Here is a 26276-nt window from a genome sequence, read left to right on the forward strand (position 1 = left end):
TTAAACATTGTAATAAATGTTTGAGTTATCATGCAAGGAATGAAAAGGTATTGCCACAGCATTAATTAGGTTATTCACAGTTTCATCTTCTTTTGTTTGCTGGCAAGAACAGTATTCACAAAAGTATCTGGTCTGAAGGTCAGTACAAATCAATTCTATTTAAAATGCTGACTATTTTTATAAAATCCTTACTAAAATAATTACAGCTTCAATCCGGGGACCATGCCTATTTGTGAGAGTGACAGAACCATTTTATTTTGGTTCACATTTCATAGAATCACAGAATAGTACAGCACAGTAGGAGGCCATTCAGCCCATCAAGTCTGCATTGGTGGCTCTTAAGAGCAATCAATTAGTCCCATTCCCCAGCTTATTCCTGCATTTTTTTCCCTCATTTATTCAATTCCTTTTGAAGGTTACTATTGAATCTGTATCCACCATCCTATCAAACAGTGTATTTCAAATCCTACCCGCTTGTTGTAAAAAAAATGTTTTTCCTCACATTGCCTCTGCTTCCTTAGCCAATCACCTTGAATTCGTTACCTTTGGTTACTGACCCTTCAGTGACTGGAAGCAGTTTCTTTTTCTTTTTCTCTTTTTCAACCCTTTGTGATTTTAAACACCTCCTATCAAATCTCCTTTTTAACCTTCTCTGCTCTAAATAGAACAACCTCAGTTTCTCCAAGCTGTTCACATAACTGTAACCTCTCATCCATGGAACCATTCTAATACATCTCCTCTGTACTCTCTCCAAAATCTTCACATCCTTCCTAAAGTGTTTTGCCCAGAATGAAACACAGTACTCCATAAATATTTGATGTTTTATGAAGATTTAGCATAAATTCCTGGCTTTTGTACACTCTGCCCTTATTTATAAAGCCCAGGGTCCCATCTGTGTGTCAGCCATGCCTAAATTGGTAGCATACTTGCCTCGGAGGCAGGTGGTTATGGGTTCAAGTCCCACTCGGGAACTTGCGCTCAAAACTCAAGGCTGACATCCTAGTGCGGTTTTGAGGGAGTGCTGCACTCTCAGAGGTGCTGTCCTTCAGGTGAGATGTTAAACCGAAACCCTGACTGCCCTTTCTGGTGGACATTTAAAGATCCCACCGCCACAATTTTGAAGAAAAGCCGGGGGATTTAACCCCACTGTCTTGGCCAATATTCAACATGGCGAAAGAACAGATTATCTGGTCAGTATCACATTGTTGTTTGTGGTTGTTTACCGTATACAAATTGCCTGCTGTGTTTCCTACATTACAACAGTAACTAAACTTAAAAAATGTGTCATTAGTTGCACTGCACTGAGACATCCTGAGGTCAAGAAAGGCACTTTGTTAATGCAAGACTTTTTTATTGGGAATCGCATATAGCGACACCACAATTCCCAGCCTGAATGGAGATGGTTGAGTTGGGAAAGGTCTGTGGCCAGTATGGTAAAATCCTGAATGTGGCCTTAAGGAAACTCTGCATGTTCAAATCTGATTCATACACTTTTGTTCCAGACTCCAGTCTGTCCTTCAGTCTTAAGTAGGATAAGTTTTGAACACTTGCAGCTAGGTCATGTTATGCATATGAATGGGTTATCAATATAGATCTTGTCTGTATCTCAGTTCAAATTTGTCACCTTTCAGGAGCTGGACTATGAGAAGATCTACAAGGCGATGCTGAAGCCAGCATTTATCTTTGATGGCAGGCGCATTTTGGACAGTCTTCATGAAAAGCTCCAGCATCTAGGTTTCCAGGTAAGGGAATGAGTGACTGGAAAACACGCAATCCAGAATTGAGATTGTGGCTTTTGGGTGAAGTGGTTAGGGGATTTGATGGATGCTAAGTGGGTGAGGTGGGCAGGGCAGGCGATGGGTGCTAGAGTTCTGATATTCTGTTCCGCCGATGAATATTCACTTGAAAGCCTTAACTCTATCTAATATTTTCCACCAAAAACAAGACAAAGACTTTAAGCGGCCATATTGAGGCCAAGTTTTGTCAACCAATGGATGCAGCTGAGTGGCCAAGAATTGGTCTGATCTTGCAAGAATGATATGCTAATTTATTCCGTGCATAAGCTCATTTGCATAATTGTTCACCGCTAACACTGTAAAGAAAGATGGATCTTAAAATTTGTCTCTTTCTTAAATTTCAAAGAATGCAGGATAATCAAAGAGGGGACCTCAATATTGTGGCAAAATTGTACAAAGTCTTTTGAAATATTCAAACGGCATTCCAACCCATTAGCACCCTTACTCCAGATTGAGGGGTGAGGAGACTAGTATATGACGGACAAAATTGAGTAGGTAACTCAACTAATAAGAGAAGCCTAGTAACTGAACGTCTGCTCGATGGCTACAGTTGTGGCGATGGTGCTCCTTGCAGTTTGTTGGAAGGGTGGTCTTCGTCAGCTCTCCATGTCATCTTTCTCATAAACATTAGAATCTTAGAATGATATGCACAGGAGGAGGTCATTCGACTCTTCATGCCTGTGCTCACTTTTTCGAAGAACTACCCAATTAGTCACATTGCCCCACTCTTTCCCCATAGCCCTGCAAATTTTTCTTTTACGAGTGTGAGTATATTACCAATTCCCTTTTGAAAATTATAATTGAATTTCTTTCCACCACACTCGTAAGCATTGCACTCCAGATCACCACAACTCACTTCCTCATGTTGCCTCTGATTCTTTTGCAAATCTTCTTCAATCTGTGTCCACTGGTTACCAACTCTTCTGCCACTGGAAACTGGTTCTCCTTATCTCTCTGCTATCAAAATCCTTCATGACTTCAAATGCCTGTCTTAAATCTCCTGTTTATTTTCTCTGCTCTAAGGAGAACAGCCCAAGTTTCTCCAGTCTCTCCACATTAACTGAAGTCCCTCATTCCTGGTACCATTCTAGTAAATTGCCTGTGCATCCTCGCCAAAGCCTTGACATCCTTCCTAATTGATTGAAGACCAATTCTGGGCCATTTTCTTCCACATAAAGAAACAAAAGGCCTATGGTTACATTGTCTCACATCCTTTACCAGCGGTCATTTTTTTTTTGTTCGTCACCAGTTTCTGATTTGAAAGTGTTGCATTGATGAAGTTGGAGACAATGTTGTTGCTGTTGGACAATGGAACTCCTTCCAGTTTCAGACATGCCACGTTAGCTCAATATCAGGACTCCCAAGTCAGGTAAAACCCAGTTAGAAGCAGAGTAGAACTCTCTCTATTCTGCCCTTACCCCAACCTTAGCCATTTTCACCAGTGTGACCTTTTTTCCAATCTTCACTTGAGTTGCTGAATGGCTTGTCTCAGGTTGGGATCTGTCTTGTATGTTGCCTGACCTGCTTTGCAAAAGGGACCCTTAACGCCAATACTTTGGATCAATGACCTTTCACCAGAACTGGGAGATGTTAGCAATGAACAACTTTTGAGCAAGTACTGCAACAGGGAAGGAACCAATGGGAGATGTTTCTGATGGGGTCAAGGGCAGAAAAGGTTAAATGACAGAAGTGATGATGCTGCAAGGCAATAAAAGATAATCAGGCAAATATAGAAATGAAGAATAGATCCAGTGGAGATGTAAATAATTACAACCCTGCCCTTGTTTAAAAGCTACTCCTCTCAGCATCATTCCAGTTTGATGATAAAATCATTGACCTGAAATGATAACTGTTTCTCTCTCCTTAGACGCTACCTGACCTGCTGAGTGTTTTCCAGCACTTTGTTTTCACTTCAGATTTCCAGCATCTGTAGTATTTTGCTTTTGTTCACTTTGTCCAGGCCCTAACTTCTGGAATTCCCTTTCTTAACCTCCCCTCCTCTCTAGTGCTCTCTTTAAGACACTCCTTAAAAGCAAACTCTTTGACCTAGCTTTTGGCGATTTGTCCTAATATCTCCTTATGTATCTTGGTGTCAGATTCTATGTGGGATGTTGTACTACATTAAAGGGATTATATAAATGCAAGTTGTTGTGATGCTGAACCTGCATGTTGGAAATACCTCCTCAGATCCCAGTTAACTCTACCAGGAGACCTAAGCACTTGGAGGGGATGTTTTGGACTCCACTGATCTGCAATGTGATGGGGCCTTTAATGCAAATTTTTGTTTCTTAAATTCCACTAACAGGTTGAAACCATTGGAAAGAAGGTAACTGAGAGGATACCGTTCACTGCCAATAAAGATATCTCAAGGATCGACTTGCAAGCTCCTCCTGCCAAGAAGCTAAAGATTTAACGTTCAACTGCTCCTTGTGACTTCCAGTCATGCATTTTATACACTCAGTATTAGTTTTTTTATATAAATGAAAATTTTCAATCTATACCCATTATGCTTAATGACACTAAGGACAATTTTTAGGTAGTTTTTATAAAAATGTCACAAGGGCTTCCTCAATTTGTGTTTTTTAATCTTTTTGGTTTACATGAGGCCTATACACAAGGCCCTGTCAAGCTGGAGGAGTTTGCACTAGTTAAACTGAGGCCCAATGTCTAAACTGTAAGATCATTACTAAGTTATTCTGAATAATGAATCCTACGTAGGTTTGTAGGGAGGGAAGAAAGAGTAAAAATTAATCCCTTTTGACACATCTTCCTAGTTGTTTCCTCATGGACCAAGCCAACTCTGGACATATTCCTGGAGGTGCCAACAAAGGATCTCCTGTCTCCAACTGCCTTTTCTCTCTCGCTCCTGGGCATTGGTTGCCCAACGTGTCCACACTCTCAGGGCACTGCCTTCCTGAGGCCAATTGTAAAGCAAATAGACTCCTCCATTACCCAATTAGATGATAGGTGACTATTGGTCAGATGACCTTTTTTCCTCCGTGAACAATAGGGTTCAAAGAAACGTTATCTTTCGTAAAAGCACAATTTTGCTGAATGACCTGATGATTTTTCTCCTGGGTTTGCCCCACTGCAGTCTCAGAAACTAGACTTTATTCCTGGAGAGTCCAGGACAATCCTGGCAGGTTGGCAAACCTAGGACCAAATGGGTAGAACTTTCTTAAATTAATTGTCTTCCTCCTTTCTCCATTTTCAAAGAGAGGACAGTGAATTTCTAATCTTTAAGTAAAAAAATGTCACGGTTTGTTTAAATATATATATGTATATGGGTTACTACTCTGTTGGGCACACCTGGTGCCCTCTGCCACTTTTCTTCATTGAGGACTGCCATCTTATGCCCAGCCCAAAGCTAGATAGGGTGGGAGGAAAGTTGACTTTAACTTTGCTTGACGTTTCATTACTTTTTTAAAATAAATCCTCCATTTTACAGGAAAGTAGTGGGGGTGGGGAGGTTCTACGTTAAACATAACTTTAGAAAATTCTAGATTGTAACATGAGCAGTCCACTCAGAGACTAAATATGTTACTGGATAGAGAGACATGTTGCTAAAGCTTTTCGTCTTTAAGATAATTGGTTGAGCTCGTAACGTGGCTTATTTACACTTGCTAGAAGTGACAGACATTCACCCGTTCTCTGCAAACAAAAGGAATATGTTCAATTTTTGCTCCTTTTTAAAATTACCTGGGAGCTGTAGTTCCCCGTTGCTCTTTCCATGGCAGCACCTTGGCCAATGAGAGTTGACTTTCCAATCAGCACCCTTTTCTCCTGTAGTATAAATTGTTGTGATTGTTTGAAATTTGCCATTCTTGTGTTTGTCCTGATGAGAGCAAGATGAAAAGCTGCGGCAACATGTCTCTCCTTTCAGCAAGATTCAGGTCCTGTACTATCAAATGGCAAACTGAATATAGTGGCAGCCCTAAGTCCATGGACCAATAGCACATTACTGCTTTTATGGAATATGTTTTTAGAAACACATTTTGCACCTTTCGCTGTTGGTTGCAGCAGAGAGGCTCACATTGTTGTCCTCCTCACAGAAAAATGAGGAAATTCTTGAACAGTCTCCACACGAGGGAGAGACCTTTTAATCCAACTCACCGGGCAGGAATTCCACAGGACCGGAGAGCTGGTTCTACATCCTCCCGATGATTGATTTCAGTGGAAATTAAAATCGGGAGGGATGTAAACACAGCATCACACCGGATCTCATTGGTTTCTCGATGGGCGGATTGGATTAAAATTGCCCCTCTAATCCCCACTGACGTAAAGAGGGTTGAACTTTTAATAAACCACGTGGGGGGGAGGGGGTGCCAACAGCAGTTTGGAGGTGCAGCAATGCAGATTAAGATTACAGTTAGACCCATTGTTTTCTCTCCACAGCCCCCTGGTTCTGAAATTGTTTAATTTACGTTGGTAGATGTGTGTTAAAAAAAGAACCCGTTCATTCCTACCATAACTTTATATAGTGGGTACATAAATGGGGAGGGACCAGTTTGCTCAGTTGGCCAGTGTGTGGGTCTGAATAACGCCAACAGTATGGGTTCAAATCCTACTCTGGCTGAGGTAGACTTGGGACCTACCTTCTCATCTGCCCTGTGTGCTTAATGTGGAGTTGTGCCCTTCAAGCTAAACAGCCAATTGTCTCTCTGTAATAGAGAGAGATGCCTATGATTCCTTGTGGACTATGGCTAATTCCCTACCTACCAAGAGAAATGGGACTTTGCTCAAAATGAGCACTGAGTCTTGACTGGTATACGTAATCCTTAAGATAAATTACTTAAAAGTATAAGCGGATTTAAAAGCCCGAGAGAAATAGCTAGTGAGAATTAGCAGTCAGTGAATTTTAATGCAGAATTTTAGTCTAGTGAATTATTGTTTGCAAACCTTGATGAGTTTGGACTTGATCAAAATACTAATTTATACAAGAGACTGGAGTATGTAGTTTATTATGAAATATGAAAATTGGAAGCCTGTTCTCCATTTTAATAAAGGTGGTTTATCATGACTGGTGGATCTTGTGTAGTTGAATGTACTATATTTCAGATTCATCAGTCCCAGAAAGATTGGATTTTATTGGCATCAATGGCAATTTGATAAATAGATGAATAAAACCTTTATTACAGGACTGGAATGCGTGTAGATTGTGAAATGGAAAAGAATCATGAGACCCACATCCCAAGTCAGTAACTTTCATTATTGATGTTGGGCATCGATTGATACTGTGAAAAATGTACATTCTCCTGAACTGATTGTACCTTACACACTTTTTAAAAGAAAAAACACTTCTGTATAAACCTTTTGTTTTGTGTTCATGTCAGAGTGTAATCATATTTGATACACCTCTTTCATAATAAAATTAAGATTTGGAAACTTGAGGTACTGGTACCAATCATCATTATTTTAACAAAAACAAAAATACCTGGAAAAACTCAGCAGGTCTGGCAGCATCTGCGGATAGGAGCACAGTTAATGTTTTAAGTCCGAATGACCCTTCAACAGAACTAAGTAAAAATAGAAGAGAGGTGAAATATAAGCTGGTTTAAGGGGGTGGGTGGGACAAGTAGAGCTGGATAGAGGGCCAGTGATAGGTGGAGATAACCAAAAGATGTCACAAAGGACAAAGAGGTGTTGAATATTATCTAAAGGAATGTGCTAATTAAGGGTAGAAAGCAGGACGAGCAAGGTACGGATAGCCCTAGTGGGGGTGGGGGGAAGGGATCGAAATAGGCTAAAAGGTAGACATAAACAATGGATGGAAATAACACTTAAAAATAATGGAAGTAGGTGGGAAAAGAAAAATCTATATAAATTATTGGAAAAAACAAAGAGGGGGAAAATCGGAAAGGGGGAAGGGATGGAGGAAAGAGTTCATGATCTAAAATTGTTGAACTCAATATTCAGTCCGGAAGGCTGTAAAGTGCCAAGTCGGAAGATGAGGTGCTGTTCCTCCAGTTTGCGTTGAGCTTCACTGGAACAATGCAGCAAGCCAGGGACGGACATGTGGGCATGAGAGCAGGGTGGAGTGTTGAAATGGTAAGCGACAGGGAGGTCATTATTTTAACGTCTTTGTTGAAACAAGGCTGACTGCAAAACCTAGGCTTCAGTTGGATTTGCATTTGATAGTTTGTGTGGAAATGAAGGTTTTGCTCTGCTAACCACAGGGGACATAATTTAAGATAATTGGCAAAAGAGAACCACAGGAAAGGAGGAGAGTTTTGTTTTAACTTGGCAAGTTATGATCTGGAGTGCACTACCTGTAATGATGGTGGTAGCAGAAGATTCGATAAATGTTTGTTTTGCTGCAACACTAGGGAACTTCCCATACGTGTACAGATGCATCACTGTAATAGGAGTTAGTGTTACATCTACTGCATACTCCATCCTAAAAGTAAGCCTTTGTGGTCTTCAGAGATTTTAAAGCAGCTTTTAAAAATGTGTCAATACTCCTGCCACCCGCAGTGCATGCTGGGTGCACATGTACAACCATTCCTCACGCCCTCTGGTTGGTAGCAGAAGTTACAGTAAGGATAAAAGATTGATGAAAAGGAAAAAGTTGGGGAAAGAATCATTTGAGTGGGACTAATTGAATAGATAAGGGAAGATAGTGGTATTATCACTGGGCCAGTAATCCAGAGGCCCAGGCTAATGCTGTGGGGACATGGGTTCAAATCCCACCATGGCAGTTGGTGGAATTTAAATTCAACTAATAAAATCTGGAACAGTGTTAGTAATGGTCACCATGGTAGCTGGTGGAATCTAAATTAAATAAAATCTGGAACAGTCTCAGTAATGGTGACCATGAGACTATCATAGGTTGTCATGAAAAAAACCCATCTGGTTTGCTAATGTCTGCCATCCTTACCTGGTCTGGCCTACATGTGACTCCAGACCCATAGCAATGTGGATGACTCTTAACTTCCCTCTGAAATGGCCAAGCAAGCCACTCGGTTCAAGGACAATTAGGGATAGGCAACAAGAGCTGGCCTGGCCAGCGACATCCATGTCTAATGAAAGAATAAAGAAAAAGCTCGTTCAAGGAGCTGGCATAGGTATCGCAGGCTGAATGGCCTCCTCTGCCATAGGACTCTATGATTCTGTTCGATGTGTTGACATGGTTTACTCACGTCGAATCATTGACTCAGTGGGGCCTCTTTTTAATACAATGGAAAGTTTGTTACTAGTGCCGGAAACCAAAATAAACTAAAGGCAAAAAAGTCAAACTTTATTTTTAAAATGTACAGTAATCTTTTAGAAACTTGTGTAAGTATGGTTGCAAATCTCCGTCGTCACTTTTGAGCATTGCTAACCTATGCACAGTAGAATCTTTTGTCTTTACATGGTCACAGAAACAGATTCCTGGGTAAAATCTCCAGTCGAATGTACTCAGCTAGTTGTTCTGGTTTACTGATGAAGATTACTTTCTTGGCAGTGTTTTCATCCAACCTGAAAAAGTGGAGTTCAGAAATGTTCACATTCCAATTCAGCTTAAAACTAAACTTTAGTCATGACTTAGTGAATAGCACTCTTATCTCTGAATCACCAGGTTGTAGGTCGAACTTCTTGCTCCCAAGATACTTGGTCACAAAACCTACTTGGACACTCCGGTGCAGAACTGAGGGAGTGCTGTACTGTTGGAAGTGCCGACTTTAGCAAGAGATGTTAAACCAAGACCCCTTCAGCTCTTTCAGGTGAACAGCGAAGATCCCAAGGCACAATTTTGAAGAAAAGGGAATTGTCCCCAGCGTCCTGCCTCTTGTTTACGCTTTCAACCAACACCACTAAAAATAAATCTCATTATTACATTGCTGTTTGTGGGAGTTTCCTGTGTGCACATTGGCTGTTTGTGTTTCCTAAATTACAACAGTGACCCTGTCTCAAAAGAAATTCATTGGCTGCAAAGGGCTTTGGGACATCCTGAAGTCATGAAAAGTGCTATATAAATGCAACTTTCTCTTTAAACCAATTTGGACTGTCAGTTTGGCTCAGTTGGTAACTGTCATCTCTTAACTCAAGGTTGTGGGCATAAGCCTCCCTCTAGAATTGACGCTCCTTGTGTGGTGCCAAGGGAATGCTGTAATGTCTCGATGAGAAGTTAAACCAAGGCGCCATCTGCTGGTGCAGGTAATAGTGCTATTTGAAGAAGAGCAGTAGGGTTCTCCATCACCACAGACACCTCCAAAAAAAATAAATAAATTCACTGGTCTTTTGTTTCATTTTCTGTCTGTGGGATTGCACTGTGCACAGATGGCTGCTGTGTACATATAGCGGTGTCTACATTGGAAAAGAAGAAACTTGTTGGGTCTGAAGTTTTGGACCATCCTGAGGTATGATCCATTAGTGGAAGTTCCTCTGTCATGGAGTTACAGTTCCCTCATTTGCATTTATTTGTCCATCAAAAATGAGTGAGCATTGGTTGGCCTGACTGCCATTCTCATGGGCAAGGGCCAATGAGGTGTGGGGAAAAAAGCCACTAAAGTTGATGAGCTGGTCATTAACTCATTGCTGTTTGTGGGAACTTGCTGTGTGCAATTCTGGCAAATTATATAACTAGGGTGGTAGAGAGAGCTTTAGACTAAACAGTAGAGGGAAGGAATCATCCGAGAAGAGATGTGTTAAATCAAAGAAGCAACAGAGCAGGGTGGCAAATTGGATAATGATAACTAGAGTGTGGCAGGAAGGGACAGAGCAAGGGTACCAGCAGATAAGGCCAGCAATTGCAAATATTGTCCAAAAAAACAGAGTTAAAGGCGCTGTACCTGAATGTGTGCAGTATTTCTAACAAATGGAATATGTATGATCTGATAGTCATTATAAAGACATGGTTGCAAGGTGACCAAGGCTGGGATCTGAATACTGAAGGGTATTTGACATTTTGAAAAGGCAAGAAGCTAAGAAAAGGTGGTGGGGTAGCTCTGTTAATTAAGTGTCATTAGTACAGTAGTGAGAGATGGCCTTAGCTCAAAAGGGCAAGATGCAGAATCGGTTTGGGTAGAGATTAGAAATTGGAAAGGTAAGGAGTCTTATGAGAGTAGCTTATAGGTCCCCTAACAGCAGTTACATGGTAGGACAGAGTATACAGGAAGAAATAAATGGGGCGTGTAAGAGAAGTACCGCAATAATCAAGGGTGACTAATCTACATGAGGATTGGATGAATCAGATGGAGGAACCCTGGAAAATGAATTCATAGCATGAATCCAGCACAATTTCTTAGAGCTAACTAGGGAACAGGCTATTCTAGACCTGGTAATGTGCAACGAGACAGAATTAATCAATAACCTCATGGTAAAGGAGCCTCCAGGCAACAGCGATCATAACATGTTAGAATTTCATGTTCAGTTTGAAGGGGAAATGTATAGGTTTAACACTGACCAGGAATCAGTGCTGGGGCCTCAACTATTTATAATCTATATCAATGACTTGGATGAAGTGACTGAATGTATGTTAGCTAAATTTGCCCAAGATACCAAGACAGGTAAGAAAGTAAGTTGTCAAGAGGAGGTAGGGAGTCCGCAAAGGGATTTAGACAGGTTAAGTGCATGGTCAAAGATTTGGCAATTGGAGTATAATGTGGGAAAATGTGAACTAGTCCGCTTTAACATAAAAGAACAGAAAAGCAGCATGCTATTTAAATGGAGAGAGATTGCTGAACCTGGTGGTACAGAGGGATGTGTGTCCTGGTACATGAATCACAAAAACTTAGTGTGTAGGGATAGCAAGTGATTAGGAAGGCAAATGGAGTATTGGCATTTATTGTAAGGGGAATGGATATTTTTTGTTTATTCATGGGATGTGGGAGTCACTGGCTAGGCCAGCATTTATTGCCCATCCCTAATTGCCCTTGTTCAGAGGGCATTTAAGAGTCAACCACAATGCTGTGGGTCTGGAGTCACATATAAGCCAGACCAGATAAGGTCAGCAGATTTCCTTCCCTAAAGGGCATTAGTGTACCAGATGGGTTTTTAACGACAGTGGTTTTGTGGTTACCATAAGACTTTTAATTCCAGATTTTTATTGAATTCAAATTTCACCATCTGCCATAGTGGGATTCAAACCCGGGTCCTGGGAGCCCTACCCTGAGTCTCTGGAACACTAGTCCTGTGACAATACCATTGCAGCTGTACAGCACCTTGGTGAGGCCACAACTGGAGTACGGTGTACAGTTTTGGTCTCCTTATTTGAGAAAGGATATAATTGTGTTAGAATCAGTTCAGAGAAGGTTCACTCGACTTATTCCTGGGATGAAGGGCTTATGAAGAAAGGTTGAACAGGTCCGGTCTATACTCTTTGGCGTTCAGAAGAATGAGAGCTGATCTATTAAAACATATAAGATCCTGAGGGGACTTGATAGAGAGGATGTTTCCTCTTGTGGGGGAGACTAGAACTAGGGGGCACAGTTTAAGAATGAGGTCGACCTTTTAAGTTGGAGATGACGGGAATATTTTTCTCTCAGAGGGTCGTTAGACTGTGGAATTCTCTTCCCCAGAAAGCAGTGGAGGCTGGGTCATTGAATTTATGCAAGGCAGAGTTAAATAATTTTTTGATAAACAAAGGAGTCAAGGGTTATTGGGGGACAGTCAGGAAAGTGGAGTTGAGACCACAACCAGATCAGCCATGATTATTACTGAATAGCGCAACAGGCTCGAGGGTCTGAATGACCTACTCCTGCTCCTGAGTCCTACGTTCCTAAATTATCTGGAGTTTTTCCTATATTACAACAGCAACTACACTTCAAAAGTACTTCCTTGGTTGTAAAGTGCTTCAGGATGTTGAGATTGTGAAAGACGCTACACAAATGCAAATTCTTTCCTCTTTTCATAGCAAAGGGGACATTGACTCTATGGCTCCTGATTAGTTACTTATCCATTAAACCATATGTAAGGAAGTATTGAAACATATAAAGATTCTGAGGGGACCTGACAGGGTGGATGCTGAGAGGATGTTTCCCCTCATGGGGGAATCTAGAACTAGGAGGCACATTTTCAAAATAAGGGGCCTCCCATTTAAGACAGAGATGAGGAGAATATTTTTCTCTCAGAGGGTCGTTAGTCTGTGGAATTCTCTTCTGCAGAGAGTAGTGGAGGCTGAGTCACTGGATATATTCAAGGCTGAGTTAGATTTTTGATTGACAAGGAAGTCAAGGGTTATGGGAGAACAGACAGGAAAGTGGAACTAAGGCCACACTCAGATCTAACATGATTTTATTGCACAGCGATGCAGATTCAAGGATCCGAATGGCCTCCAGCTGCTCCTATTTCTCTTGAAGACTATAACTTTTTCTTCTCCTTAACTGAATAAGTTTTATTGTTGGTCATCCATCTCTCACTAGGTTAGATTCCACCCTAATTATAGCAGGAGTGAGATCACCTCACCCCATCCTCCGATCCTTCCCAGCCACGGAATATCAGCCCAAAGTTGGTTCTATTTAAAAAAGAAAAGGACATACCAACTGCGTATAATTACCCAGCAGCCGCTGAAAAGCACTGGAGGGTTAACGATCAGCCAAATGCCAAGACGCTCCGGGTAATAATTGGACAGCAACCAGATTAAGTTCTTAACAAATTGGTAATCCATGCTATTCATCGAGAAGTCTTTCATGTCAAATACAATGCAGAAGTTGTCACATTTGTCATCATCACACTGACTGCCTGCTGTTTCCTGCAAGAGTACAGAACAGATTAAATGCCAGGACCATTTAATGACTGGAACAATTGGTGCAGTTTGTTTGACCTCATATTAACTCTCAGTATTAGTAATACCTGTGCAACTTGCCCCTCGCTCCAAGCTCATCCACTCCATTCTTGAAGGCAGAGACACTGATTTCACCTGCCACCCTCCAATAATTCAGCCAAGTAACCACTCTATACATATGTGTGTGTGTGTGCGCGTGTGTCCTATCTCTGAGTCAGGAGGTTGTGGGTTCAAATCCCACACGAAACACTTGAGCACATTTCTCCAGTACCAGGTACTGAGGGATGAGACGTTAACCCAAGGCCCCTGCTGCCTTCTCAAGTGGATGTAAAATATCCCACAGCCAGTATTTGAATGGAGCGTATTTTGACCAATGATCCCTCAAACAACATCACTAGAAACCAATTATCTGGTCACTGTCACATAAACTTTGATTTTAAACATGCCCAATGCCTCATCTGCCAACCCACCCCAACTCTCCTCCCTCTCCATATCACCCCTCCACTACCCTCCTCCGGCACCATTCCCATCATCCCATCCAAAATTAGGGGACCAGCAGTTTGGGAGCTTGCTGTACACAAATTTGCTGCCTTAACTTACGGAGTGCAGCGGAGATTCACCAGGCTGATTCCTGGGATGGCAGGATTGTAGTATGAGGAGAGGTTGGGTCGACTAGGCCAGTATTCACTGGAGTTTAGAAGAGTGAGAGGGGATCTCATTGAAACGTATAAAATTCTGACAGGGCTGGACAGACCGGATATAAGGATGATGTTTCCTTTGGTTGGGGTGTCAAGAACAAGGGGTCAGTCTCAGGATATGGGGTTGGCCATTTAGGACTGAGACAAAGAGAAATTTCTTCACTCAGAGGGTGGTGAACCTGTGGGATTCTCTGCTACAGAAAACTATGGAGGCCAAGTCACTGAATATATTTAAGAAGGAAATAGATAAATAGATAGATTTCCAGACTTTAAAGGTATCTAGGGTTACAGGGAGAGAGCGGGACTATGGCGTTGAGATAGAGGATCAGCCATGATCATACTGAATGGTGGTATAGGCTCAAAGGGCTGAATGACCTGCACCTATTTTCTATGTTTCCATTACCACAGTGACTAAATTTCAAAGGTATTTTCCTGATGAAAGGTCATCAATGTGAAATGTTAATTTTGTTTCTCTCCTCACAGATGCTGTCAGATCTGCTGAGTATTTCCAGCAGTTTATGCTGTTATTTAATTGGCTGTAAAGCACTTGGGAATGCCCTGAGGTCATGAAAGGTGCTACAGAAATGCAAATTTTTTCCCTTCTTCATTAAAAGTAAATTTGATCCCAAGTCTCATTCAATAGTCCTCGCACAATACAAAGCTCTCCACTACTGGGTGTATTCCTTGCCTCCGTATCTGACTCTGTTGTCCATACATTGATAGGGGTTGATTGCAATGATTAGTCAACAACTCCATTATCATTGTGAATTAGATGGACCTTGAGCTTCTATCATCTACAAATTCCTATCACTCCCCAAGTGCCATGCGGGCTGAGATTAGTTTACTTGACATAGACTGGGGGTTAATCTGAAGGTTATACAGAAAAGGCTGATGTGTGGGATTAAATTGACCTTCTCTTTCAAGAAACCAGCACAGGCATGACAAGCTGAATGGCCACCTTCTGTGCTGTGCGATTCTATGACTGCATGAGTCACGTGCAGGGGGGGAGGAGGTAGTCATGAAAGCAACAAAGATAGGGGACTCAATAGTTAGAGGAGCTGACAGACGTTTCTGTGGCCACAGATGTGAATCTGTGATGTTGTGTTGCCCCCCTGGTGCCATGTCACTGAGCGGCTGCAGAGCACCCCGAGGAGGGTCATTGTCCATATCAATAGCAATGACCTGGGTAGAAAGAGCGATGAGGTTCTGCAGGCAGATCTTAGAAAGGAGGGAAAGGAATTAAAACGTAGAATCTCAAAGGATTACTCCGAGCACCATGTGCTAGTGAGTGCAGAGAGAGGAGAACAATGTAGCTGAATGCATGGCTGGAGAGATGGTGCCAAAGGGAGGGAGAGAACAGTGTAGCTGAATGCATGGCTGGAGAGATGGTGCCAAAGGGAGGGCTTTAGATTCCTGGGCCATTGAGCCCAGCTTTGGGGGAGATGGGACCTCCAAATGTTGGACAGGTGGAAGTTCTGAGAGGTTTGCTAGTGCCCCAGGAGAAGGTTTAAATCAGCTTGGCCAGGCGATAGGAACTCGAGATGCTGTAACCTACAGACCAAATACTGGAAGGTAAGATTAGTCTTGAGAGCTCTTTTTCAGCTAACACAGACACAATGGGCTGAATGGCCTCCTTCTGCACTGTAAATCATTCTATGTTTCTATGAGTCAATGGGTTTACCCAGGGAAATGAGGAATTCTCATTTAATGATATTTAAAATGCAATTTGGATTCTCAATATTCAACATTCAAAGGCAATAGTTTGAACAAGCCTTCGAAATAAGGAGTGAAGTAATGGAACTTTATTTAACTGGAATATTTAAAATATTCCTTATTTATAATGAAGATTAAACTCACCAGAAGATATACAATGAATTTCATAAGAGTTTGCAGGTTCCGGTCCTTTGAATGATGGAGCTTTGCTGTCACCAATAAGATGGGCCTGAGGGAATAAAATCATAACTTTACTGCCCTTGATTTGATTGCATACTAATTGGAGGAGATGGTGGCCGATATGGGGATGTCACTGGGCTAGTAATCCTGAGGTCCAGGTTAATTCTCTGGGGACATGAGTTCAAATCCCACTACAGCAGCTGGTGGAATTTAAATCTGGAATCGAAAGCTAGTCTCAGTAATGGTGGCCATGAAACTATAATAAAAGCCCATCTGGTTCACTAATGTCCTTTAGGGAAGGAAATGTGCCATCCTTACCTGGTCTGGATCTGACTCCAGATCGACAGCAATGTGGTTGACTCTTAACTGCCCTCTGAAACAGCCTAGCAAGCCATTCAGTTCAAGGGCAATTAGGGATGGGGAACAAATGCTGGCCTTGCCAGTGGCACCCACATCCCATGAAAGAATAAAAAAATGGGTGTTACTTTGTATTCAATTGGTCAACATTAACCAGTGCTCTTATATACAGGAGCAGACTCAAACTGGTTTTTTGAATTTGGGATTGCATTGATGTCTCTGTAAATAAAAGTTTGTAAAGATTAGGCTCTGGTTCTATCCTTCACCAAGTGGAATACAGCACCTTCACAGTTGGCAAGTGGAATTACACGGGCACCCAATTGTCATTCGGGCTCGCCGTATGTGGCACATTTGCGTGTACTGGAAGCTACATATATTAATACACAGGGCCCCCTTCTTTGCAGGCAGAAAGAACATGTACACATATTGCACCTGTTTCAGCTAAACAAAATAAGTGACAACCATTCACTGACTCATTTCTCAGAGCAAAGCCAATCAGGGTCAAACTTCCTGGTATAATTTTCAAACAATACTTGGCAGTTAACTGTCAGTCACCATCACTGGTGCATTCTCCATGGCAATGCCTCTACCAATCAGAGTCCACTTGCCAACCAAACAGCACTCTCTTCACATGCAGTATAAATTGTTGATTCTCCTTATATTGGTATTCTTGCAAACTGTCCTGATGAGTGCAAGATGAAAAACTTTGACATGTCTCTTTTTTTGGCAATACTTCGAGAACAGGGAGTGCCCAACTGACAGAGGTGCTGTCTGCTGGGTGAGACCCCAATTACATTTTTAGGTGGATTTAAAATATCCCATGGTCCCAACTATAAGAAGATGAGGGGCGTCCTCCATGGTGTCTTGGGCCAATATTTATCCCTCAACCAAAATCATTAAAATACTACATATTATCTGGTCATTTATTTCATTGCTTTCATTGGCCATAAAGCTCTTTAGGACATCCAGCAGTCTCGCTCTGTAAATGGTGGTTTTTTTCTTTAACTTCAATGCCTCCCACCGTGTGTTAGACATATTTCAGTACGTTAATGTCCAATATAATTTGTGAGCAGAGGAGACAGCAAAGATTACTCATCTTAACTCATCTGATAATGGCCATTTGTTTTAGGCTCATTTTCCTCCCCTGTTTTTTTTTTTAAATGGAAGAATTCAGTTAATAAAGTGTGAGGATACCTGCCTGCCAGCGTTGTCTTTCTCCTCCAGCAACAATGCTTTACCACTTCTCAGTTCATTCTTTATATCCGAGTCCTCAACTGTAATTGAGTCAACGCCAAACTCCTTCCTCCATTTCAAGTAACGGAGGATCGCATTAAAGGCCTGATCAACGGACCGGAAAGCTCGCAGGAACCTTGCAAATGCCTTGTCGTTCAGATCCTGCAAAACATCAGTCAAGGCTTAGGCACTCGTTCTTTGATACAGTCCATTTTTTCCCTCCCCCTCCTGAATTCTCTTTTTAAATGACATCCCATAGGGCATTGACATCTCTCCAAATGGCCTCCCCCACAGTCGCATTGAGAGTGTGAGCACCACTGGGGTTTCTAACAATCGGGAGGGATCACAGGCCAGGCTGATCTCTTCCACGCACCTATGTTTTGAACATTGGTTTAATTGATTGTCAACCTTGGCTCAGTGGGTAGCATTCTAGCTTCTGATTCAGAAGTTGTTGGTTCCAGTCCCATGCCTACTGATCACATTAGCTGGGCTAGCACTCTACTGCAGTACTGAGGGAGAGCTGCACTGTTGAAGGTACCCTCTTTCAGATGTGACATTAAACTGAGGCCCCATTGCCTTCTCTTAGAAGGATGTAAAATTTTCCAAGGCACTATTTCAAAGAAGAGTAGGGCTGTTCTCCCCAGTGTCTTGGCCAATACAATACTTATTCCTCAACCAGTACCAGGACATCATCAGGACAATTATTACGTTCCTTTTACAAACATAGAAAATAGGAGCAGGAGTAGGTAATTGGAGCCTTCGAGCCTGCTCTGCCATTCAATATGGTCATGGCTGATCCTCTACCTCAATGCCATACTCCTGCCCTCTCCCCATGCCCCTTGATGCCTTTAGAGTATAAAAATCTATCTATTTCCTTCTTAAATATATTCAGTGACTTGGCCTCCACAGCCCTCTGTGGTAGAGAATTCCACAGGTTCACCACCCTCTGAATGAAGAAGTTTCTCCTCATCTCAGTCCTAAATGGTCTACTTCGTATCCTCAGACCGGCCCCTTGTTCTAGACCCTCCCCCCCGGCCACAGGAAATATCATCGCTGCATCCAGTCTGTCAGTCCTGTCAGGATTTTATACGTTTCAATGATATCCACCCTCATTCTTCTAAATCCAGTGAACAACAGGCCTAGTCAACCCAATTTCTCCTCATACGAAAATCCTGCCATCCCAGGAATCAGTCTGGTGAGCTTTCACTGCACTCCCTCTATGGCAAGTATATCCTTTCTTAGGTAAGGAGGCCAAAACTGCACACAATACTCCAGGTGTGATCTCACCCAGGCCCTGTACAGCTGCAGTAAGACATCTTTGCTCCTGTGCACAAGTCCTCTCAATGAAGGCCAACATACCATTTGCCGCCTTAACTGCTTGCTGCACCTGCATGCTTGCTTTCAGTGATTGGTGTACAAGGGCACCCAGGTCCCTTTGTACATCAACATTTCCCAATCTGCCCGCCGATCCAAAACAGACCCATTTATTCCTAGTCTCTGTTTCCTGTCTGCTAACCAATTCTCAATCCGTACCAATATATTACCCCCAATCCCATGTGCTTTAATTTTATGCATTAACCTTTTGTGTGGGACTTTATCAAAAGCTTTCTGAAAATCCAAATACACCACATCCACTGCTTCTCCCTTATCTATTCTGCTAAATTACGTCCTCAAAGAACTCTAGTAGGTTTATCAAACATGGGGAAGAATGTTCCCCCCGTCGAGGGGGGGGGGGGAAGTGCAGGAGCGGGCGTAGGTAGGTGCGCCGCCATTTTAAGTGGGCAGGCCAATTAAGGCCCGCCAAGCATGACGTCGGCAAGGAAGCGCAATGCACTCCCTGCGCGGGTGGGGGTTCCCTCAGCCGGGACTGTGCTCTTTCGTCAACCTGAAAATGGAGATGATGCGGGGTGACGCCCCACCCCCCACCCGCCACCCCCCGCTCGCCGACCTAAAGATCCTGCCCATGATTTCCCTTTTATAAATCCATGTTGACTTTGTCTAATCCCGTTGATATTTTCTAAGTGTCCTGTTATCACATCCTTTATAATAGACTCTAGCACTTTCCCTACTACTGATGTTAGGCTAACCAGTCTGTAATCTGCTGTTTTCTCTCTCCCTCCTTTTTTAAATTACATTTCCCACCCTTTAATCTGCCAGACTGATCCAGAATCTACAGAAATTTGGAAGATGACAACCAACGCATCCACTATTTACATGGCCACTTCCTTTGGTACTTTGGGATGTAGATTATCGGGCCCTGGGAATTTATCGGCCTTCAGTCCCATTAATTTTTCCAGCACTATTGTTTTAGTAATACTAATTTCCTTCAATTCCTCCTTCTCGCCAGACCCTCGGTTCCCTGGTATTCCTGGGAAGTTATTTGTGTCTTCCTCCGTGAAGACAGGACTAAAGTAGTTGTTTAATTGCTCTGTAACTTCCTTGTTCTCTATTATACATTCTCCTGTTTCGGACTGTAAGAGATCTACATTTGTCTTCACTAATCATTTTCTTTTTACATACTTATAGAAACTTTTACAGTCCCCTATTATGTTCCTTGCACGTTTACTCTCATACTCTATTTTTCCCCTCTTAATCAATCTCTTGGTCCTCCATCGCTGAATTCTAAATTGCTCCCAAACCTCAGGCTTGCTACTTTTTCTATATGACTCCTCTTTGGATCTAATACTATCCTTAATTTCTTTTGTTAGCCATGGTTGGCCCACTTTTCCTTTTGTGTTTTTGTGTCAGAACGAATGTATAACTGTTGCAATGGATACATTTGTTTCTTAAATATTAACCACCGTCTATGCCTTTTAATGAAGTTCCCCAATCTATCTTAGCCAACTCACGTCTCATACCTTCGTTGTTTCCTTTGTTAAGATTTAGGACCCTGGTTTCAGATTGGACTCCTCCACTTTCCATCTTAATGAAGAATTCTTTCATGTTATGGTCACTGTTCCCTAAAGGACCCCGCACAACAAGATTATAAATTAAACCCTTCTCTTTGCACAATACCAAATCTAGGATAGCCTGTTCCCCAGTCAGTTCCTCAACATACTACTTTAAAAAAAAAAATCTTGTACAAACTCCAGGAATTCATCTGCCACAGTATTATTGCTTATTTGGTTTGCCCAGTCTATATGTAAATTAAAGTCACCCATGATCACTGTAGCACCCTTGTTACATTCATCTCTAATTTCCTGTTTAATGCCATCCCCTACCTTACCGCTACTGTTTGGGGGCCTATAGACAACTTCCACTAATATTTCCTGGCCCCCTTTTGCTCCTTAGCTCCACCCAGACCGATGCTACATCTAGATTTTCTGAGCCAACTCAGATTGCACCAATTTCATCCTTAACTAACAACACCTCGCCACCTCATTTTCCTTTTTGCTTGTCGATCCAAGTACCTTTGGATATTCGGTTCCCAGCCTTGGTCACCTTGCAGCCAAGCCTCCATAATCGCAATCGTGTCATGCCCATTTACATCTATATGCACTGTTAATTCATCTACCTTATTGTGAATGCTCCGTGCATTCAGATACAGTGCCTTCAGACTTGTCTTTTTAACATTTTTACACATTTTATTTGTACTATGGCCCTATTTGCTGCTAGCCCTTGCTTCCGCTGCCTTCCATTTAGCTTTCTACTTTTCTGTCTTCTGTTCCTAACTTTGTTTCCCTCTCTTGTGTCTACCCACTCAGGTTCCCATCCCCCTGCCAATCTAGTTTAAACCCTCTAGTACTAGCGAATATCCCTGCTAGCATATTGGCCCCAGTCCTCCTGGGGTGCAATCCGTCCAGCTTGTACAGGTCCCAAGTTCCCCAGAATCAGTCCTAATGCCTCAGGAATCTAAATCCCTCCCTCCTACACATCTCTCCAGCCACGCATTCATCTGGTCTATTCTCCTATTCCTGATCTCGCTAGCACGTGGCACTGGGCGTAATCCTGAGATTACTACTTTTGAGGTCCTGCTTTTTAATTTATTTCCTAGCTCCCTATATTCTGCTTTCCTCTTTTTACCTATGTCATTGTACCGATACGGAACACGACCTGTGGCTGTTCACACCCCCCCACCTTCAGAATGTCCTGCAGCCGCTCAGTGACATCCTTGACCCTGGCACCAGGGAGGCAACATATCATCCTGCTGGTACATCTGCAGAAACGTCTATTCGTTCCCCTTATGATAGAATCCCCGATCATTATTGCTCTCCCACTCTTTCTTCCCCCCACTGTGCAGTTGAGCCACTCGTGGTGCCACGGACTTGGCTTTGCTGCATTCCCCAGGGAGGTGGTGGCGTAGTGGTATTGTCACTGGACTGGTAATCCAGAGACCCAGGGTAATGCTCTGGGGACCTGGGTTCGAATTCCACCACAGCAGATGGTGGAATTTGAATTCAATAAAAAAAAAATCTGGAATTAAAAAGTCTAATGATGACCATGAAACCATTGCTGATAGTTGGAAAAACCCATCAGGTTCACTCATGCCCTTTAGGGAAGGAAATCTGGCGTCCTTACCTGGTCTGGCCTACATGTGACTCCGGACCCACGATAATGTGGTTTACTCTTAAATGCCCTCTGACCAAGGACAATTAGGGATGGACAATAAATGCTGGCCTAGCCAGGGATGCCACATCCCATGAACGAATAAAAAAAAATTCCCCTGAGAAACCATCTCCCTCAGCAGTATCCAAAATGGAAAATCTGTTGGAGAGGGAGATGGACCCAGGTAACCTCTGCACTACTTGCCTAGTGCTTTTACTCTGTCTGGCAGTTACACATTCCCTTTCTGCCTGTGCATTCTTTAGCTGTGGTGTAATCACCTCACTGTACTTGCTATCCACAAAGATCTCATCCTTGTGGACACTCCACAGTGACTTCAGGCAGAGCTCCATTTCAAGTACCTGCACACATGGTAATCCTGGACACTGGAAGAGCCCCTGACTTCCCACATTGCACAGGAGGAGCATTCTACTTGGCTGAGCTACCCTGCCATGACATACCTTTAAATTACTCCCTTTACTTTTACTTCCTCTAGTTCAGAGAATATTAAGGATAGAAGAAATACTTACCAGGTCCTACTTACCAAGGCCGCTGCTCTTCTTACCGAAGAAAGGTAGAAAATGAAAGGATCACCTCCTGCCCTGTTCACCGAACTGCCTCTCTCACTAAACTCCAACTGAAGGACTCTAATGCATTCCAAAACAGCGTTCCAGTGCAGACTGGAGCTTGCTGTGCGCAAAATTGGCTGCTACATTTCCTACATTACAACAGTCACTACACTTCAAAATTACTCCATTCACTGTAAAGCATGTTGGGGCATCCCAAGGTCATGAGAAACTCTACATATAAATTATTGGGTCTTTCCTTCTTTGAATTAATTGGACTCTATGTGTAACACACCTCCTCGTGCACAGTCTACCTCCATCCATAACACACAATACTTAGTCCGGAACCTAAACATTTCATTCGAGAATTCGATGTTATAATTTACGAACCTAGTCCTACCTTTGGAAATGCATTGCATATGCCCTGGAAAAGAAAATAAACAAAATATAAAAATTGAGACTATTTTTGTTAATTAATACCGCTACTCAAAGAGAGGTAAAACAATCATACCTTTGCCTTCTGTTCTAACAGGGTTTTATTCTCCTCTGAGTCTGATACAGTTGGGCAAGGTCCCTCTGCAGTCGTGAGGCTTTCATTTTCCCTAATTATAAGACATTTAAAAAATGTGATATATATAGGCAGTGGATATATAACATGGAACAAAGAGGTGCAAGTTTTATTATGAGGAAAGGCTGGCCTCTATCCATTGGAATTTAGAAGAGTAAGAGGCAACTTCATTGAAACCATTAAGATCCTGAGGGGTCTTGACAGGGTGGATGTGGAGAGATGGTTCATCTTGTTGGAGGATCTAGAACTAGGGGTCACTGTTTAAAAATTTTAAGACAGAGATGAGAAGAATTTTTATCTCTGAGGGTTGTGAGTCTTTGGAACTCTCCTCCTCAAAAGGCAGTGGAAGCAGAGTCTTTGAATAGTTTAAGGCAGAGCTAGATAGCTTCTTGATTAACAAGGGGATGAAAGGCTATTTGGGGTAGGCAGGAATGTGGGGTTGAGATTACAATCAGATCAGCTATGGTCTTATTGAATGGCAGAGCAGGCTTGAAGGGCTGAGTGGCCTATTCCTGCTCCTAATTCGTATGTTCGTAGCTCTTGCATTTATTCCATCCACAACTCAATTCCAATGGGAAGTGTCTTCCAGGTCCCTTTGGGATACAAGTAATTGCACTTTGCACTAAAGCAATAATCCATTCATGTCCAATTGTAAAACATCACTTCTCCAATTCTATCTGTTGCCCACTCTGCCGATTTTTGAATGTTGGATGATGGGGCCTGTATTTATTTGCATTTATATAGCAACTATAACATAGCAAATTGCCCCTAGATGCTTCACAGGAGAGCAATTAGACACAGTATTACACTGAGCCAAAGAAGGAGACATTAAGATAAATGACCAAAAGCTTGGTCAAAAAGGTAGGTTTTGAGAAGCATCTTAAAGGAGAGAGAGATGGAGAAGCAGAAATGTTTAGAGAGGGAATTCCAAACTCTAGGCCTGGACAGCTGCAGGCACACCTGCCAATGGTGGAGCGAAGGAAGGGGGCGATGAGACAAGAGGCCAGAACTGGAAGGATGCAGTGCTCACAAAGGGCTGCTGAAGGTTACAGAGAAAAGAAGGTTCGATACTATGGAGGGATCTGAACACAAAGATGAGAATTTTAAAATCAAGTTTTAATGTAAAGAAACGTCTTAAGATTCTTCAAAAAGAGGCATGTGGGAGTCGCTATCGTGCCCTAGGAGTGAAGTTAATAAAAGTGACAAAAGGCTTGGTCGAACATATTGGTATAAGGTTTGTAAAGGCAAGCAGGGAAAATTGAGGAAAGCAGTTCCTACAAGGAGGATTAAATGACTGAAGACCTTGCAACCAATTATGAGATAAAGGGTAGAAGGCCAGAGTTAGAAAAAAGGAGCATTTGGGAGGAGGGGTAATGGGCCAGGTGATCCTTATTGTCAAAAGATTAAATTATGAGGAAAGACTGCAAAATAAAAGTAAACAGATAGGTAGAACTTGTATATTTCTGCAGCATCTTTTGCAACCTTAGGATCTCCCAAAGCACTTTCCAGCCAATGATGTACTTTTGAAGCATAGTTACTGTTGTAATGTAGAAAATGCAGCTGCCAATTTGAGCACAGCAAGCTTACACAAACAACAAGGTGATAATGATCAGATTATCTGTTTTAATGATGGTTGAGGGATAAATCTTGGCCAGGACAATGAATGAATGCATTATTAAATTACATTTTACAATCCAATAAACATTGGGAGTGGAATACATCCTACTGTAATTGTAAGTCAAATAATAGAGTTTATACAGCCTATTCTCGATAAAAATGTAATCATCCAAGACTATGATTTAAGAATTGGAGATAGCAAAGTAGTGTGTAGGCTTAGTACTTGGGAAAGCGGAATTAAGCAACTTTGAGTGAAAAGACTACATGTGTAGTAACACGCCTAAGGACTTATAAACATGCACCCATAATTGTCACAGTAATGCTGTGACATACTGAGATTTCTGTGATTACAGCAGGATTTCCCCAGATGGGTTATGCTGCGACTACACACAATACCCTTGTTGGCTACCTTGCCGAAGATGCCATTCCATTCTGACTCCGGTGGTTTCTTGAAGTCATTTTTATCCCTTCCTGTTCGCCTTGGTGGTAAGATGGACTTTTAGCAGAAACTTAGACAGAATCATTGCCATTGTGCCGTCACTCTCACTCACAATAGAACAATGCAATGGTAACATTCCCACAACAGCAGCAAGAAGGGGAATGAAGGTGAAACTGTAACTGGGCAGAGTTAACAGAGATTGTGAATGTCCGCAGCTGTTTAATAAAACCTCACCCTGCTTGTAGCTAACATTTTTCTTAGTATCACAAATAACAAAAAGGAAGCCATTGCTGCAAAATAAATTGATCTAGGAAAGTTTCAACATAGAATAAATGCAGCAAAGCTAACCCTGCCATTGGTTACTTTGTTACTAAGAGGTTTCCAAGTTAAGTTGCAACGTCGAAGGCTCATCAATGACGCGCATGCGCGGGATTCCTGACACAATGGGTGGGACTTCTGGGAGACATGTGACAGAGTGGGGCGGGGCTAGTGGGCGGGGTTCCCCCTCTCCGCTGTCAGGATTGACAGCTGTGGGCGGGTTTGGGCTGTGGGGGCGGTTTGGGCTGTGGGCGGGGTTTGGGTGATTGGCTGTGGGCGGGGTTTGATCTGTGGGCGGGCTTTGGGCCTTGAGCATGATTTGGGCTGCGGACGGGGTTTGGGTGATCGACGGCTGTGGGCGTGGTTTTTTGCGGTGGGCGTGGTTTTGGGTGATTGACGGCTCCGGCGGGCGGCCTGGCGGGAGCCGCTGTCACTTTCCCTTTCACCGGTGGCCATGGCGGGTCGAGCAGAGCTGGAGCTCGCAGTGAAGGAACAAGGGGAAGTGGTTCGCAAATTGAAGGCGGGCAAAGCCCCTCAGGACCAGG

The 26276-nt window shown here is 42.6% G+C and overlaps 3 protein-coding genes across 7 annotated transcripts in view; 2 read left to right on the plus strand and 1 right to left on the minus strand.

Moving 5' to 3' along the window:
• LOC144686042 (UDP-glucose 6-dehydrogenase-like) overlaps positions 1 to 7186 on the plus strand; it is a 45166-nt gene extending 37980 nt beyond the window's left edge. For both annotated transcript variants that reach the window (XM_078551193.1, XM_078551194.1), the window contains 2 exons: positions 1632 to 1742; positions 4102 to 7186. In XM_078551193.1, the coding sequence (XP_078407319.1) occupies positions 1632 to 1742; positions 4102 to 4209 (219 nt within the window). In that variant the 3' untranslated portion in view covers positions 4210 to 7186. The remainder of the gene's footprint in view (positions 1 to 1631; positions 1743 to 4101) is intronic.
• A 1822-nt stretch (positions 7187 to 9008) lies between these two features.
• LOC144685312 (uncharacterized) lies at positions 9009 to 25805 on the minus strand. Of its 3 annotated transcripts, XR_013577709.1 has the most exons (7): positions 25384 to 25805; positions 23301 to 23391; positions 23190 to 23213; positions 17643 to 17843; positions 16056 to 16140; positions 13256 to 13467; positions 9009 to 9254 (listed from the first exon to the last, which is right to left on the minus strand). XR_013577709.1 is itself a non-coding variant. In XM_078549722.1 (6 exons), exons 1-6 carry the CDS (start codon positions 25431 to 25433, stop codon positions 9226 to 9228), a joined length of 480 nt encoding a protein of 159 aa, XP_078405848.1. In that variant the 5' UTR covers positions 25434 to 25805; the 3' UTR covers positions 9032 to 9225. The 3 variants fall into 3 exon arrangements, 2 of the variants coding, with proteins under 2 accessions (XP_078405848.1, XP_078405849.1); XM_078549722.1 differs by lacking the exon at positions 13256 to 13467 and having other exon boundaries at positions 9032 to 9254; XM_078549723.1 differs by lacking the exons at positions 13256 to 13467; positions 23190 to 23213 and having other exon boundaries at positions 9032 to 9254.
• Positions 25806 to 26120: 315 nt separating this feature from the next.
• Positions 26121 to 26276, plus strand: part of hars (histidyl-tRNA synthetase) — a 33465-nt gene continuing 33309 nt past the window's right edge. Inside the window, exon 1 of one of the 2 annotated variants that reach the window (XM_078551196.1) lies at positions 26121 to 26275. In XM_078551196.1, coding sequence (XP_078407322.1) covers positions 26186 to 26275 — 90 coding nt within the window. In that variant the 5' untranslated portion in view covers positions 26121 to 26185. The remainder of the gene's footprint in view (position 26276) is intronic. The other variant, XM_078551195.1, reaches the window with a different exon arrangement.

The sequence above is a fragment of the Cetorhinus maximus genome, chromosome 10 (assembly GCF_964194155.1).
Source record: "Cetorhinus maximus chromosome 10, sCetMax3.hap1.1, whole genome shotgun sequence".
Classification (NCBI taxonomy): Eukaryota; Metazoa; Chordata; class Chondrichthyes; order Lamniformes; family Cetorhinidae; genus Cetorhinus; species Cetorhinus maximus.